Source organism: Sycon ciliatum, chromosome 12 (genome assembly GCF_964019385.1).
Source record: "Sycon ciliatum chromosome 12, ocSycCili1.1, whole genome shotgun sequence".
Lineage (NCBI taxonomy): Eukaryota > Metazoa > Porifera > Calcarea > Leucosolenida > Sycettidae > Sycon > Sycon ciliatum.
The window spans coordinates 11,143,890-11,161,144 of NC_088654.1; the positions used below are offsets into that span (position 1 = coordinate 11,143,890).

The 17,255-nt window shown below is 47.8% G+C and overlaps 2 protein-coding genes across 4 annotated transcripts in view; one reads left to right on the forward strand and one right to left on the reverse strand.

Moving 5' to 3' along the window:
* Window positions 1-851: 851 nt before the first annotated feature.
* On the forward strand, window positions 852-4,201 carry LOC135827982 (uncharacterized). Its single transcript, XM_065340419.1, has one exon. It carries the CDS (start codon window positions 852-854, stop codon window positions 3,639-3,641), a length of 2,790 nt encoding a protein of 929 aa, XP_065196491.1. The 3' UTR covers window positions 3,642-4,201.
* Window positions 4,202-5,652: 1,451 nt separating this feature from the next.
* Window positions 5,653-17,255, reverse strand: part of LOC135828562 (uncharacterized) — a 54,815-nt gene continuing 43,212 nt past the window's right edge. For 2 of the 3 annotated variants that reach the window (XM_065340997.1, XM_065340998.1), the window contains exons 30-41: window positions 15,826-15,961; window positions 15,265-15,308; window positions 14,167-14,373; window positions 13,502-13,837; window positions 12,996-13,023; window positions 12,387-12,443; window positions 11,575-11,718; window positions 10,882-10,962; window positions 9,953-10,046; window positions 8,815-8,852; window positions 7,416-7,558; window positions 5,653-6,129 (exon numbers count right to left, since the gene is read on the reverse strand). In XM_065340997.1, coding sequence (XP_065197069.1) covers window positions 6,099-6,129; window positions 7,416-7,558; window positions 8,815-8,852; window positions 9,953-10,046; window positions 10,882-10,962; window positions 11,575-11,718; window positions 12,387-12,443; window positions 12,996-13,023; window positions 13,502-13,837; window positions 14,167-14,373; window positions 15,265-15,308; window positions 15,826-15,961 — 1,339 coding nt within the window. In that variant the 3' untranslated portion in view covers window positions 5,653-6,098. The remainder of the gene's footprint in view (window positions 6,130-7,415; window positions 7,559-8,814; window positions 8,853-9,952; window positions 10,047-10,881; window positions 10,963-11,574; window positions 11,719-12,386; window positions 12,444-12,995; window positions 13,024-13,501; window positions 13,838-14,166; window positions 14,374-15,264; window positions 15,309-15,825; window positions 15,962-17,255) is intronic. The other variant, XM_065340999.1, reaches the window with a different exon arrangement.

A 17,255-nucleotide genomic window follows, 5' to 3' on the forward strand; every position in this document is an offset into this window, starting at 1 on the left:
ACGAGTAGGTCTACGACTACGAGTACAGTCCAGAGCTAGGCCTTGGCCCAGACCTGGTACATGTACATGTAGAGGGGACGGTTTCAAATAGGACATAGGTTGCAAACCGGAACGGACTCAATATTCACTTTCTCTCTTGGTATTTTGATTAGAAGACATATGTCACAGTGAGACTACGATGTGTTATACTCCGAGCCAAAATTTCATGGCTCTGCGATGACCAGAAGCGCCATATCAAGCAGGTGAGTTTTTGACGTGTTGCTTCGCACTGCGACTTGAGTTTTACGACTTTCGAAAAATCAACTTCTTGTCGCAGGTAAACAGCGGCTCGCCTCTCGCCAATAAAGCACCGCATACCAATCAAAACTAATGGAAGCACACACAAGGCTTATTGTTACTCTGTACTGGCCGTCGTGGAGCGATAGCAATTACCTAATTTCAGACCCAGAGTGAATTTGACGTGCACTCTAAAACGTGTCCGGTTTGGAGCCACCTCTGATTTGAACTTTTTTGAAGCGAAAAATTGGGCAACTTGGAGGCAATGGGTCAACACAAAGGAGTGGCTCAGTTCGATTGACTCTGGCCCCAGAGCAAACTTCAACATGCCAGTTTCCTTCCACAAACATATTTCGAGTGAAAAATCAACGCTGATGATCGGTTTGGGTCTATACAAATTTGGCTGTCAAAGCGTCCCAGTATCGAGCCGTCTCCTCTACATGTATGTACGAACATAATAATAATAATTATTGACCTCGTACTCACTCAGTCAGCTAGAGCAGATGCTTGTACCTAAAAAGAATGTATTATTACGCGTGCTGTGGTACTAGTATTATTGTTGTGTTTTCAAAGCAATGGATGAGAATCCTGAGGAGCCCGCCGCTCCGCCGCCTTCACTGGTCAAAGCTAGAGAGAAGTTGTTGGAAGAGGCCGAAGATTCAGGACTTCAGCTGAGCGGCGGCCTCGCTTCTGATGACCTCATTCCGCTCGACCAGATTTTCGTCAATTTAGCGTTGGTGTCAGAAAAGGAATTGAAAACAGACTTTGATGTAGCGTTCTCGACGTACGCCGAGAGACGTGAACACGCAGTGCAATTTAGCAAAGCCGAACGAATTGAATTGGAGGACCTGTTTCGTGCCGCAGGTTCGAGTGTTGACGCCGTTTCCCATTTAACAGGAAACGATGCACAAGCTGCAGCAGCTCCAGCTACCGGGTCGAGAAATCAGCAGCTGCGCGGCAAGGTGTTACGGAATGTACTGGTGTACGGATCTGCTGGTAGTGGTAAGACCACTGTATTTCTGCTCATGGTTCTATACCTGTGGAGCCGAGGCGAACTATGGCGGGGGAAATTCGATCTGGTTGTGGGACTGGAGCTTCGTGAAAAAGAGATGACAGCTGCCACTAGTCTTGCTGAGCTATTGGCTGTGAAACTGGCGAGCCAGGGTCTGTCGCAGGCTGAGATATTGGAGCTTGCAAGGCACTTTCAGCATGCTCCAAGCCGTCTATGTCTTGTCATGGACGGCTTTGACGAATGTGAATTCTCCAGCTGCAGTAAGTTCATGCGAGACTTGCTGACACGTGAGGGCATGGCGAAGACACACGTGATCGTCACAAGCCGTCCATGCCTGGATGCATATCAACTATCGCAGTGTGGCAAATATCAGAAGAAGATCCAAGTACTGGGTTTCTCACCGGAGAACGTGAGGGAGTATGCTGAGAAGGTTCTGGGAACGGAACGTGCTGAAATTCTGCTGGCAGAGCTGCAGAGCAAGCCGGATGTGTCATGTCTTATGGCAACACCCATGTTTGCAGCCCTAACATGTGAGCTTTTCAAGAGCGGCGAAGCCGTGTGGCAGTGCAGCGCATCCCTGTACGAATCGTTACTGCGCCGAGTCGTAGAGCGTGCTGGTGGTGCGGTTTGCGACTCAATTTCACTGGCACCCAGCAAAGTGGTCCAGTCGCTACAGGAACTGGGGCGTTTTGCGTTTCGCATGCTGCTGCTGAAAAGGATGGTGTTCAACAAGTCCGACATGATCAACTCCCACTTGAGCAGGGATGCAATGAGCTTGGGTCTTCTGCAAACATGCCAGGGCACATTGTCTATGCACGCTCGGCAATACCGCTTCTCTCATCTGTCACTGCAGGAGTTCCTGGCAGCTTGGTACATGACGGAGTGCGTGGTGCAAGAAAGACATCACGCCATTGTACTGGCACGGCGACTGGGCGCGTACGATGGCCATATGGCAATGTTCTGGAAGTTTCTCATTGCCCTAAGCCCAGAAGACGTGTCGCTGACCATCTTGGAGGAGCTATGGCGTGTGCAGTGTGCGGATCCCATACCACTAGATCCTAGCGGTGAGGCCGACCAATGTACCAAGGATGCTAACAAATTTGCCAGTCTCAGCGAGGAATGGGCCACTATTGCATCTACTGAGGCAAATGCATATGTTGCTATTGCCGCTAGACGTGCTGTCACCGCCGCTACGCTAGCCGAGGAGATGCGCAACGATTCAAGTGTCCTGACTGGCGAGATGGAGCTGGCAAAGGTCCATGACCATCTTTGCCAGGTACTGAAGGCTGAGCACATGACAGTACTCGCCGACATTCTCCTCATTCCCCGGCATCACCGTGGCAAGGGCCATGGTGGGCAACGTGTGCGCCGTTTCATGCCAATCAGCCGAGAGCCCACCGACGCGCTATTCCTGAAGGTTCTCCTGACGCTGTGGATGGAGAATGGCAGTGTTGCCAATGGCACTGTGCTGTTGGAAGCGCTATCCCAGGTGGATGCCGAGCTGGCGCAGCCGTGTGAGAGTCTCCTTCATCCCGTTGCTATGCTGCTGAGTCCTGAATCCGTGCAAGCTGCTCCTTCTCGCATTGTAAGTCTAGCTGATGTGGCCCCTGCTAATGTATATTCTCCAATACGTAGATTGTTTGTTCATCTTGTGGTGGCATACCGTGAGCACGCAGAGTATCACGGTGTGTCCTGCAAATGGACATGCCGTTTCTTTAGTTCTGTGCTTGCATCAAAGCTCAATCTCCATCACGTTTCTCTTTCTTCCCATGAATGTATTGCCCTCAGTTCTTTACTGCGTGGCTATCCATGGTTTGATTTGGAGGAAGTCCTTCTGAGCTGGTGTAGCAATGACAATGAGGCATTTCACACCTTATCAGTAGGCTTACGGAGGTGTAGGCGTGTACGTGTACTAGATCTATACGGCAATGCTATTCATGATGGTCAGGCATTGTCCTCCGTGATTTCAGCCATGTCTGCTAGTCTTGTGGTAGTTCGTGTCAGTTTTAACCTTGTTGGTGCGAGTGGTTTTGTGTTGGTGTGCCGTGCACTCAGTCAGTGTAGGAATGTTCGCTTTGTCAATGTCAAGTACATGTATAGTGATGGCGCTGTACCGTTATGGGTACTATGTGCTATGTTAGAGCAGTGTACACAGCTGGAAGTGCTGTGTTTGGTTGGCAATGTGTTTGTGGCCAGTGAAGATGATGAGGTGAGATTCATTGAAGCAGTGAAGGCGTGCACACAGCTACATGCTCTGTCGGTGCTTGGCTGTGGCCTGAGTAGGAATGTCTGTTCTCAGCTTGTCACTGTGTTCGCAGAGAGGAAGCGTCTGAATGGCTTGTGTGGTGTGTGAGCATGTAAACAGGTTGTGCGAGTGGAAGATTTTGACAAAGTATGCTGTGTTGAAACTGGATCGCACACCGTTTTCTGAGTATATGCCACACTAGATTATAAGCTGGACCCAAGTTTTTGTCACGAAATTTAAGTCTATTTTCCACCAATCATTTGACCATCATAGTGTAAGCTGCGCCGACTTTTTTTGGGGTGATTTCCTAGAAATTAAAGTGCGGCTACTACTCCAGACAATGCAGTTGTTATGTAAACTCCGTAAATTGTGTCAATTATTGAGACCATGTAAAGTTTTGTAGTGTTTTGGTCCCCTGTATACCCCCTACCCCTAAGCCCTGACCATCCATCGATAGGTTGTCTTTGCCTGATTTTCTTCTTTTATATAGTATCATGTTTTGCTTGCTGCTTGCCTGCTTACTACTCTCGAAGACGGATGTGAAGACATTTCTGATGCATTCATACCTATATCATTGGTTACAATGGTGTAAATTTACAGCAATTTTGTGTGTATGTGTTGTCATTGCTTGTGCAATCGTGGAGAATTGGATATGATGATGATGAGAATAGAGGTTGCTATGGTGTGTGTGTGTGCATGCGTGCATGTATGTATGTGTGTCTGTATGCTCGTACATGCGCGTGCATTCACACATAGATTGCAAGGTGTGTGTGTGTGTGTCCCCACTGTCTGGCCTGTGGTCGGTGCTCCCGCTCTACTGGTGGCTTCCGAATTCATAGCTGCCGGAGATGGCTCTCTTGTGGTGCCACTTGAACATGGTCCCTGACCTCTCAGCGGACTGCCGACTTTCCAATGTTGCCGTATCTTGTCGTTCCATATTGTCAGCCCCGCGAGGGGACACGTGACCGTAATGGCAGTATTTACCAGGGACCAGTGTGTGTGTGAGTGTGTGTGTGTGAAAAAAAGACCAAAAAGTAGGGATTCACTGGCCAGAAAAAGCCACTTCATAGCTGTGTGGTGTAGACCAGGCTGAATACTGTAAATATACAAATTTTCGGCAGCTATTTAATTTCGGCTATATTCGGCACCGACCCAAAACGCCTAAATTAAAACGCCGATGAAATTTTTCACAGCATCTGTCGCACTATACCATGCCCTCTACCCCACGCCGAAAAAAAATCGCCGCCGAAATGTCAAAAATCGTGAAGTGCCGAAATTTTGCAGCGCCGAAATTTTGTATATTTACAGTAGTGGCGGTCAATTCTTCAGCCTTGCAAGCTGTTGAATGGTGCAATCCCAGCACAAGCTGCTATGGCTTCTGCTGTAGCATCGCTATCATCGCCTCCGGCGATGGGCGTCCAATGGTCCAATGGTGTGTGTGTGTGTGTGTGTGTGTGTGTGTGTGGTTGTGTGTGTGTGTGTGTGTGTGTCAAGGCATTACAGTCCATCTCTTGTGCGATGTGCTCAATGAGCAGTCTGCATGGTCTGACTCTGTACTTGTCTTGACGGACTACGGGATCGCGATAGTAAACCCAAACATGGAAATTGTGTTTGTGTTCCCACTTGTTTGTGATAATGGTGCTTGTGCGTGTGCGAACACATGCACACGTCGTGTGACGTCGTGTTATAGTGTCTGTGCGCGTGCAGCGTGAGGGTACCATTTGTGTTGTTTTGCGTACATTCCCGGACGTGTGTTCGTGTGCATGTCAAGTATGAGCGTGCACTAGCACCTGTCCTTCGTATTTGGGGCTGTTTGGGAGAAGGGGAGGTGGTGGGAATGTGTGGGGGGGGGGGGGAGGGGGAGGTGGTGGGAATGGGGGGGGGGGGGGGGTGGGAGGTTGGAGGGGGTGTTTGTGTTTAGCATTATTTATTTTTTATTCTCGTATCCGTCCCAAATTGGACTCACAGCGGCAGAATTGGCTGTGAGAGAGTGGGGAAACAAAAGGAAAAAAGGGTAAGCGCATAGGTGTTTTCCTCTTGCCTTTCCCAATACAAGTCACACCTGTATTATTCAAGTGCTGTAGTTTTAGGTGTCATAATCTCTTACTTTGGTTTCCTATAATAGTTCAATTGTATTGCAATGCCCTTTAGTATAACGAAGAATCCTGACGAGTGGTGTATAAAAACTTGTTCGAATCCTAATTGTTCTCTTCACTATTATTTTCCTACTTTCATCGTTTTATTGCACATTGTCTCCACCCCTTTACACTGCATGAATAAAGTATACACAAATGTCGATTCGGCTTGAACTTATTGTTTGCGATACTAACAATTGTTGTCTCCTCGCCGTTAATTAATACAAAAAAAGAGTCTAGCACTAAGGTCAAATTTACGAATATATAATACAGCTGTACTGGACTAAATGGCTAAGCAGATGTTATTCCATTGTTTTCTGTCGCAGGTATAACTGCAGAGGACATTCATAGCAAAGTGATTCAAAACATGTGATGCAAATTATAGGTTTTTGAGAGTTCGATGAGATAGTTGTCAGCTTTCCGTTACTGATCAGTACCATTCGTCCTGAGCCTCTTTCGATCTGCACGAGCACAGCAGGAAATGGAACAGAAGACGTCAAACACTACTGCGGGCTGTAGTCTAATAATTATGACGTAGAGGACTTGTTTTTTAAGTTGAACTCGAATGGAGAGCCAATTTTATTATGGCAAAAAAAGGAGAACGACGAAATGTTACGAGTACTTCAAGTAATGACTAACTATCCACCAATGTAATCAGATTGGAAGGTTGTTGGTTTGCGCCTCGGAGGAGTGTTTGGAGCTAGGTGTCAGGTCATTGAATGTCTCAGTACTGCTTGTCAGTTGCGTTGGTATTTGTCGCACTCGCTGACTGTATAAGATCTGGTTACGTTGGTGGACAGTTAGTCATAACTCGTAACATTTTGTTGTTCTCCTTTTTTTCTTTTCTTTTTTTAATGTTTCTAACTTCAAGAGCACTGCCCCTTATCCCCAGAAAGGGAAAACTGGAGAACAGTGTATGCTCGTAGCGTAAGGTCCCCATCTCCCGTACATTTCCTCACATATCCTTTTCCCTCCTGGCCCCGTAGCTACCCGTGTTCCTATAGGACACCTTTGTTCCATTGGCCAGGGTAGCTGCTCACGCGCCCATTTTTTGCCATAGCTACCCAGGCCAGGCAAATGCTCTCTCTCTCTCTCTCTCTCTCTCTCTCTCTCTCTCTCTCTCTCTCTCTCTCTCTCTCTCTCTCTCTCTCTCTCACACACACACACACACACACACACACACACACACACACACACACACACACACACACACACACACTCTCTCTCTTTCTCTCTCTCTGTCACTCGCTCACACTCTCTCTCTGTCACTCGCTCACACACTCTCTCTCTCTCTCTCTCTCTCTCTCTCTCTCTCTCTCTCTCTCTGTTGCGATCTCTCATTCTCTCTTAGTTTCTCTTTCCTTTGACACACCATGACTCCTTTCGTCTCTCCATCTCCCCTTGTCGCCCCCCCCCCCCCCCCCCCCTGATAAAAGCCTTCTCCAACCTAACTCGTCCGCGGCTCAATGAGTGTGGAGATATCGGGGCCCCAGTTTTGATATCTTCACAATAGAAAAATGGGCTATGGTGAAGGTTTACTGTGTCAACAGCGGCAGAAGGAACGTGATCTGCCTCATCAAATCTTCTGTCAGATGCTCTAACTTTCCGCACCCGGAACAAGTGCTCAAAGAATGCTATGAATCATGATTCTGAAGAGGAAGAGGCCTCAATAACAGCACGAAAGCCAACAATCGTAACAGATAGAGAGGAAAATTTAATCACAGGTGCACTTGAGCATGCAACTTACTTTGTTTGTTCTTGGGTCAAAGTTCCCACCTTTGCCAACAGCTGCGGTGCTTCGTCGATGACAAGTGCCAGCAACTTATTCATGTATGCCTCGCTCTGAGTCGCTTCATCCTCTTTTTCTTTGAGAGCGGCGACTAAATCGCTCTGCATCACACACAAGCCGACAAACAAAACGTACGAACAAATGCACACCCACACACACACACACACACACACACACACACACGTGCGTGCACATGTACACCCACCCATACACCCACTCAAACAAAGAACCATACACATACACATGCACACACACACACACACACACACACACACACACACACACACACACACACACGCCCACAAACACACACACACAGGCGCATATACACCACAATACACAAGTACCATGTTCAACAATTTCATGACATGTGTGCCATACACCACTTTGGTACCTGCTTCAGGATGGAAAAAGAGCCAGGAAAGGGGACACGAGGGAAAGGCTAGGTGTGTGTGTGTGTGTGTGTGTGTGTGTGTGTGTGTGTGTGTGTGTGTGTGTGTGTGTGTGTGTGTGTGTGTATGTGCAGTTGCTGCCGATGGTTCCGTAGTAAGGGTGGGCTTGCAGTTCATCGCTGCCAGCCAGCACTCCCTGAACATGCAGATACCGCATTGACGGCGTCTCTCGCTAGTTGCTGCTTTCAGCATTGTCAACGCTGCAATCGCTGCTTCAAGTCCCGGGCTGGTTTTAACCGCCATAACTGCAACCGTGGAAAACGTCTTGCTGCAGCCGATAGGGAATCACTGCCGCTGATCTGCATGCATTGCCCGAAGCGTTTCCGACGACAGCAAGATTTGACGAGGCACCAGAAGTCCTGCCAATGACGGTGCCCTCCAAACTCTGGCCCCCTCCGGGGGTGACATTGCCCAATGGGCAGTCATGCTATAGTAGTAGTAGTAGTAGTGTGTGTGTGTGTGTGTGTGTGTGTGTGTGTGTGCGTGTGTGTGTGTGTGTGTGTGTGTGTGTGTGTGTGTGTGTGTGTGTGTGTGTGTGTGTGTGTGTGTGAGTGTGTGTGTGTGTATGTGTGTGTGTGTGTGTGTGTGTGTGTGTGTGTGTGTGTGTATGTGTGTGTGTGTATGTGTGTGTATGTATGTGTATGTGTATGTGTGTGTATGTGTGTGTGTGTGTGCGTGTGTGTGTACGTGCATGTGTGTGTGTCCGTGTGTGCCTGAGTGCCTGCAGGGTGAGGGAATGAGGAGATAAGGAAATTACGGAAGGCTAGCCTAAAGAGGGAAGTAAGAAGGAAGCAAGTATTAGGAACCTCCCATAAGAAAAGTCTGTCATCAACAATCCGTTGACGCCATCTTCATCAGGTCCGTCCTAGGTCCGTCCTACTACTTCTGTCATCAATATCACTTACATGGCTCTTTGAGCTGAGATCACTCAAGTCAATTCCTGCTGCAGGGAACCACACACACGCACAAACAGAATCCAAAACGAGTCGGTCAAGTCCACAAACCCCAAATTCTCTCTCATTGCCATCCGAACGAAAGACGTGTACATTCCCGGTTGACATAACGCACATACATGTAAATCTAGATTTCTGAAAAGCACAATGCAAGCAAGCACCATAATATCTTGCTGAGTCAGGAACTATCAACGGCTTGTGGAAGCTTTTCGACATGGGTGCACTGCACTCCAGACAGCATATTCCACAACAGAAACTGGCACTCTCTTACTCCAAAAAAAAAAAAAAAAAAAAAAAAAAACAGTCATGGTAGTCCCGTACACGATAGTCAGCAACAACCTTGAAATGGGATGTACAGTCAACTTCGCTTATAGCGACACTCGGCGGGGCACCAAAAAGGTGTCCTTATTCGCGAAGTGTCGTTATACCCAAAGTCTCATTATATGTATTACAGTGGGATGGGACTTTGCTCTGGGCATGGAAATTCTGTCGTTATTCGCGAATTGTCGTTATATCCGCAGTCGTTATTAGCGAAGTTGACTGTATGCATCAATGTCCCGCCATTAGGTTTTGCGGGGCAAGTCCACTACAACCGTACACACCTTGATACCAGCTCTGCATAAAAAGTCATGAACTTTGTGAGGTCATGAACTCAGAACAGAACAACAAGGACAATCAAGGCTTCTGTTCTGTTCTGTTGTGTATTACGCTCTGCCTGCGCGGTCTTGAGCACTGTCAGCACACTTGGTACATCCTCCGGTGAGGTCATACTCCTAAATGTACTATAACGGGTTGTACCTGCCAAGTATGGGGTAACTTGCCCCTCAAAAGGTGACGGCCATCTAAGATGCATATCTCCCATTGTTCGTAGCCTTTTTACCACATCCAGAAAAGTAAAAGATTGGCGAACGTAAAAATTAATGGCTCATGAAAAAGTTGATTAAAATAGAAGAAAACGGCTTATGAAGCAACTATATTGGCTCAGTATCCGAGTTAAAAACGTTGATTCACAGTGTTTGTATCAGATCAGCCAGGAACATGGAGTATACGAGACGGCACGGAAAAGTACACCCTACGTGTCTGTTCTTACCTGCTGAACTGCCGCTGCTCTTGGCACCGATGCCGTCGCGGAACGATCGTATTGCGTTGTCTCTCTCCGTCCTTACAGCGAGCAGCTCTTTGTCCTGTTAGTAATCACCCCCATGGACAGAAGGCAAAACGCAATGTGATGAATGCTCCGAACAGTTTGTGGCAATGATAATACGAGCTCGTAAAGTAAAACATGTCTAAGAGAACAGATCAAGAGACCCCAAACTGTGGCGCCTATTCACAGGGTAAGGGTCGTATTACCCTTGCCGTTGACTTGTACTGACCCATTGGTCTTGGTCGTGTAGGCCCTCTGGGACAGGTGGTGAGCGTGACAGCTGGATGCTCCCGTTCACTCCTTTCACTTTTAGACAACAACAGTAGTATCACTGTATGAGTATTCGCAAGTTGAGATTCGAAGTTGTCAGACAGTTGAGCTATCCAAATGTCCCCCCCCCCCCCCCCCCCCTCACCCATGCCCAGGTTGCGCAGTGATCTATTCGAGACATTAGCATCACTGCTGCGTCTCGGTGCAGCCCCTGCTCAGCAGTTGTCACGTTTGTTCTAATCTCAGTAGCATTGTCTCTCACTACAATTTTTCGAGTTGGGTATGTGAACATAGTAAAAATAAAAATAAATAAAATTAGGCTTGTACAGACGCTGATAGATAGCTTCCAACACGTTTAACTGTAGTCCATAACCATGACGACCACGGCACAATGCAGTGAACGAAGAGTCGGAATACGCACCGCAACAATCAGGACTAGCCAGCAGATGATGCGTATTCCGACTCTTCGTTCACTGTATTGTGCCGTGGTCGTCATGGTTATGGACTACAGTTAAATAAAATTAGTAAATAAAAACTATAATCCATGTATGTGCTCCAAATTCATATTTCCTCTCTAGTGGCTACAGCTGTACAATGCGGACTACCTTCTCTGCCAGTTGGGTGCTGAGCGTGGAGATACGACCGTCCTTCTCACCAGCCGCCGATCTCAACACCGACCTCTCCTCCTGTTGGCCGACAACAAGAGCAGCGAAAACAGAACCACTAGTTTGATTGGTACCACAACACAACAAACTGTTCAGCTCAAACACTGCCCCTTTTGACAAATCTTCCCGACAGCTCTGGTGCAGTACTGCCGGGCGCCGAAGAACGGAGCGCCGAAGAACGACCAGGCTAGAATTTCACCGAGCACAGCATTCTAACGTATACACGGTGACTCAACTGCGCATTGACTGTAGCAGATGATAATAAGAACGGACTAGGCTAGGAGACAGACTCCCCCCCCCCCCCCCATCCCAGTTCTTGGGCGCTCGACAGCACTGTAGGGTAGTGTATCTGTAAGTTTGTGTGTATACATTCCCTTCTCTGCACTCATATCCACCAGCACTGCACTACTGTTAAGTGAGAAACTTTCGCTAGAGATTAAATTTCGCTATTTTGGCGACTATCACACATTCGCGAATATAAATCGCCGCAAACTGCTCCGCACATTGATTGTAGACAGTACAAGTTCCAATTGAAGAGATAAAATCGCAAACGATTCTCATCATGAACCAGCACACTTCATGCAAACGCAGAAATTTACGCGCCGTGAAAGTTTATCGCTTAACAGAACTCACCTCTGACAGGACCAGTTTCTTGCGTATGGACGCCAGATCCTGCTCGAGCGTTGCCATGGGAATGTTCTGCGTGGACGAGTGCGGAGTGCCGAGGGTGTTGAGCGAGGTCCGCAGCTGCTCCCTAGCCATCTCCGACGACACAAGCTGGCAGCAAGAAAAACACATAGAAGAGAGGTAGACTTTTCCGTTTTCCATTCTCTCAGCTAGTGAATGGATGAGGTGCACACCCTTTACAAAAACCGCTCAGCGCCAAAAACTCAAGACACAGGGACAAGCTGAAAAGCACTCAGCGAGCTGATTCAGATTCGGGATCAACCGAAAATTAAAAAAATGGATTTGATGAGTTTTGCAGTCCAGCTATTCATCTGCACAATAAGCAAAATAGGTAAAAAAAAGAAATAAATAAAAAGGTCATTGCAGAAACACTATTGTCACCTGAACTTATGGGCTCAAAAGATACGGCATTAAATGTAGTGAAATGTGCTCTAAGTGACCCGCCAATGGTTCACAGAGAGCTGGCCGGGTGAGGTGAGATGGCAAGCAAGTATTACGAGGTGAAGGAACTGCACTGCCACCGTTCCCATCTGTACGACAGCGGCCACTTCTAGCTTGAATGTAGAGTCATACAGTAAAACCTGTCAAGGTGACCACTCTGGTAAGGCGACAACCTGTCCTAGAAGACCACTGCAGCCAGGACAAAGGGATGCTATTTCCAGTCAAATTACCCTGGATAAGGAGATCATCTGGTAACTGAGACCACATTTTGAAGGTCCCTTGAGCGGTCGTCTTAGACAGTCTTCACTGTATATTACCTGATCGCGCAAGTCACGTGTTTGCAACTCCAGTCGACCCACGGCCTCACTGGATGTCTGTAAGGCAGAGAATAGATATACAATGCAAGTGACAACAGTGTTATAACGTTATACGAAAGTGAAGCAGGGTCGTAGCACCTGGTCTGGCAAATCAGGCTTTAACCTCCGGACCTTATTTCTTATTTCGAAAACGTTAACCCACCCCGGCTGTGCAAAACAGGTTTGTTCGCCAAATGGTGTTCATCTCCAGCCGAGTATCCTATTCAGCCGTGTCACCTGAAATCTCTGCACGACCACCCTGCCAAGGGTTATAGTTAAGGGGAACCTGATCCTTAGAGCATTAGGTACTGCAGTACAGTCGAGCGCCGAAGAACAACCAGGCTGGAATTTCACCATGCACAGCATCCAATGTATACACGGTGACTCAACTGCCCATAGACTATACTACATGAAAATAAGAACGATCTAGGCTAGGAGGCTGACCCCCCCCCCGCAGTTCTTCGGCGACCGACAGTACTGTATCCAAGATGACTGTGATAGAGTGACAAGTTTAAGGTGCAGAGTCACTTCATGGCCCCGTCAACATCTTTCACACTTCAAAATTCTTACCTCAGCCTCCTCCAACTCAGTTTGCAATCTGAAAAAAGCAGGAAAGAAGACGAGTAAAGGTGATTGGTAGATTTGCATGATCAGGCAGGTTATTATTTTTTTGTAAAAAAAAGTTAAGAAAAAATTACATTCGATTATGCTTGGTGTCACAAACATCACATAGCGACTAAGCCTCGGAGAGCAGAGAAGCGGGAACTGAACAGCTTGCAGACGCTTAGCCCCACCCCCCATTGCACTTCTGCATAGCCAACCGTAGTGCTTTGAGCAGGACAGTCCTGATTAGGACCAAACATTTGTATACATTTACATGGGAGACAATTGCCTTTGTATACATTTACATGGGAGACAATTGCCTTTGTATACATTATACTGTGGGTGTCCTGCTTTGGAATGGTGGCAAGGTTGGACAGACTGTATTTGTCTTCACCAGACCAAGCCTGGCATCCAATCCTGGATGGGATATATGCATCTTTCTCAGTAATCCTCTTTTTGAATGCGAAACTTACGCGTCTACTTTTCCTTGCAGCGCGAGGCACTCTTTCTCCCTCTCATGCACCTGGCTCTCCAGCGTCTGCATGAGCGCGTGCAGCGAGTCCATTTCCTCGGCGTGCTCCGAGCGCACTCGTTGACACGCCGACGCCACGGCGGTGTCGATATCCGCCTGCGACGCCTGTGTCACCTGCTGCTGATCGATGGTTGTGGATGATCCCGCTGTTGCCGCGGAAGGCTCCACCGGGTTGTCGGTTATGCGCGCCACGACGACCGTTGCCACGCGCTGTGTCTTCAGCGCCATGGTTACGTCCTCTTCCTTGGTGATGGGATGGTTGTTGACTTCGACGATGCTGCGGTGAGTGGGAGAAACACAACACAAGAATACACACGTACACACGATGATAATAATCGACTTTTTCATGTGTTTGCTGTACGGGCTACGTGTTGTGTACACGAGCGCTGTAAGACCATGACATGCTTGGGATCAGCAGTGCACAGTTCAACAGCCCACGGACAACCATGCCCAAGTGGCTGTGTGGAGTGTTTATGTGCAAATTCCGTCATTGGGAAATGGGTGTACATGTGTTGGGATAATTATGAATCTATGATTGATACTGTGTCATTTCTCACAACATTCAGGCAACATTTAAATGCAACATACGGTCAGTGAGGATCCTACCTGTCACCAACGCGCAGCATGCCGGATTTCTGCGCCGGCCCACCACTTTGCAGTGCAATGATAGCGACCTGTGTGACCTCGTCCGATGATGTGGGAGAGAGCAGCCAGCCGGGATCGCGAGATGAACGACAGTCAATGTCGGCCGTGATCAGCTGCATGTGTTGACTATCGCTGGCTTGCTGTGCTAGCTGAGCAAGATACACCGGTCTGTGTAGTTGGAATCATACACACAACGTGCACGCACACATGGTTTCGTAGAGTGGCTATGCATAACGACATCATTGTATCTACCGGTAGTATGTAGGTAGTGGCAACAGCAGTGCTGGTGGGACAGAACTAGGGATGTCCAGATTCTGTTTTCAATTTTTTTTGGCATTTTGGGGTAAATCTACCCCACTTTTGCATTTTCGAATTTTGCCTGTTTCTGCACGGTTTCGACCCAGAAAAGGGCGGTTTTCCTGGGGGTTTTCGCTCTACGTCACGAAGTGAGAAACTTCGCAAGAACTTTCGCAACTTTGGCCACGAAACTTGCAGGGAACGCGAAATGAAAATGTGCAGAACACAAAGTTCGTGCGAAAACTTTCGCTCTACGTCACGAAGTGAGAAACTTCGCACGAACTTTCGCAACTTTGGCCGCGAAACTTGCAGGGAACGCGAAATGAAGCTGTGTTGTCATGGTAACGAACGCATTTTTCCGCAGTTTGACTAAAAAAATTGAATTTCTTAGAAAATTTTAGAAAAGCATAAAAAAGACGATATGCATTTTGATAAGATTTGGCCGCATTTTGCATTTCAATTTTTCCACAAAAAACGCGCAGAATCGGGCCAACCCTAGACAGAACACACCTCATGATGATTTTAATGGTGATGTCACTCCATGCAAAGTATACCTAAGGATGATGTCATTGCATAATCTCTAGGCGAACCTCTACCAGGAAATCAGAATACTTCGGAGTAGACAAAGGAATCACAGACCCTGAGGATAGATGAAGAAAATTACCACGATTCTTGCAAATTTTGTGGATGAACACACGGCACGGTACAAGGCATTTTTGAAAATTAGAAATTGTTCATCGACTAGAAACACAGTGTTCTTACCTTGTCTCCACTTTTGGAGCCGAAGCATCACTTCTACGCCGGTCCTGTATGTTCACAGAAATACACCCATGTACACACGCACACATACATACACACATACACACACGTGCGCACACACACACCATGACACACACACACGCATGCACACACGTGTACACACGCACACACACACACACACACACACACACACACACACACACACACACACACACACACACACACACACACACAAACACACACACACACACACGCATGCACGCACACACACACACACATGCACGTGGTGTCGGATGCACATTTCCAGGGATACAAGAGAGCCGACATGCATTTACTTGAAGTATGCACGTCTGTTCACATGCCCCCATCCACATTTGGACTACACATGTAAGACACAAAATATACATGTTTCAGTTTTTCTGTATTAAATTTGCAAAAAATAGCCAAAAACCATCATAGTGCAAATGCCAGCAAGAGACATCAGGGAGGTATATAAAGATGGCGGCCGAAGCAGTGGAGGCAGTTGTACTTGCAACAACCCCAATCCTAACCCAAGGTACTTACCCTCACGGAGAGGCGGCGAGGTTGCCCTAATTCCTCCCGGAGCTGTGCAATCTCCTTCTCTTTGGCAAGTTTCTCGCTCGTCAGCTCGGCCAAGGTGTCCTCCATTTCGCGGTTTACTGGGTTGACGCCGCTTTCCCTGAACCGGACAGCGCGGGTAAAAGGGCAGACAATTCAGGCGCGTAGCTCGCACATCTCTGGTGTGGTGATCATGTACCAGAGTATATCTGTGGTGAGGTGACCATGTACCACCGGCAACATCATAGCTACCATTTCGCGTACGTTGACAATGCAGTACCTATGACAGCAATGTGCTGGTGTGGTCACCGCACTACACTGACTGCACTGACTGTATACGAGCTACACGCCTGGACCTGTACAAAAGTGTTCCAATCTCGATAATTGCCTGAATCCAGAGACCAAACATGTCTCAAAATAATCTTGTCTTTCACAGGCACAGGCAGGGCATGCACTAAGGATTAAAATATGCTCTGACACAATGTCCTGCCAGTTGCAAAAATGGCCGGACATGTCCGGACATGCAAATTTTCACATCAAATCACACAATGTGCAGTGTAGAATTAATACTATCGAAATGTTATCACGACGATGCATTTCAGAAGCAGCATGATCTTTGAAGGCTGACGTTTTCAGGTTCCTTGAGTCAACGACGAAGGAGTCAGAAAAATCCTTGCTGCTGCGAATTTTATCAACAAAACGGGAACACATCTTACACTTCAAATTTTCGACAACGCTACGATCTGAGGGACTGCGCTCATAGCTCAGCCAAACAGAAGTTGAAAGCTCCCTATCAAGTATCATACTCGGCGACCCACTTGTCACAAGTGGTCGTCTTGACTCCTCTGGGCTTCTTTCCAAGAGGAGCACCCGCATCAGCGGTGCTTGGCTTTCTCTTGCCAGACGACATCACTAATGACTATGAGACAAAGGATTGAAGTGCCTTTTCTTTTTTGTACTTTGCAAAAAGTGCGCGGACACTTTGTCCGGATATGTACAAAACATCCGGAAACTGACCGTAAACGGTCGGAAATTGTCCGATGTCCGACCGTTATTTCGCGCCCTGCACAGGTATTACCCAGAAGTTTATGATTGCCGTGCAGTAGGTCTACCGTGAAGCTTGCCTCTTGGACATAGGGGCCTAGCCCCGGGGTCCTGGCCCTGGGGTCCTAGTCCCGGGGTCCTAGCCCCGGGGTCCTAGCCCCGGGGTCCTTTGGAAAGGGGTGCCCAGCCACACTACAGTGAAACCTGGCCTAACCGGACACCCTTGGTACAGCGGAAACTGCCCTGATATGACAGGACCCCGCTTGATCCAGGGATGCACGTTCGACCCACATCACTTCACACTTTGGTGCATGAAACATTGTCCGGTCAAAACTGGTTTCCACCTGGTACAGAGTTCGCCAAACACAGGT

Coding starts and splice junctions, on each gene's coding strand:
- LOC135827982 (XM_065340419.1), top strand. CDS start 852: ATGGATGAGAATCCTGAGGAGCCCGCCGCTCCGCCGCCTTCACTGGTC.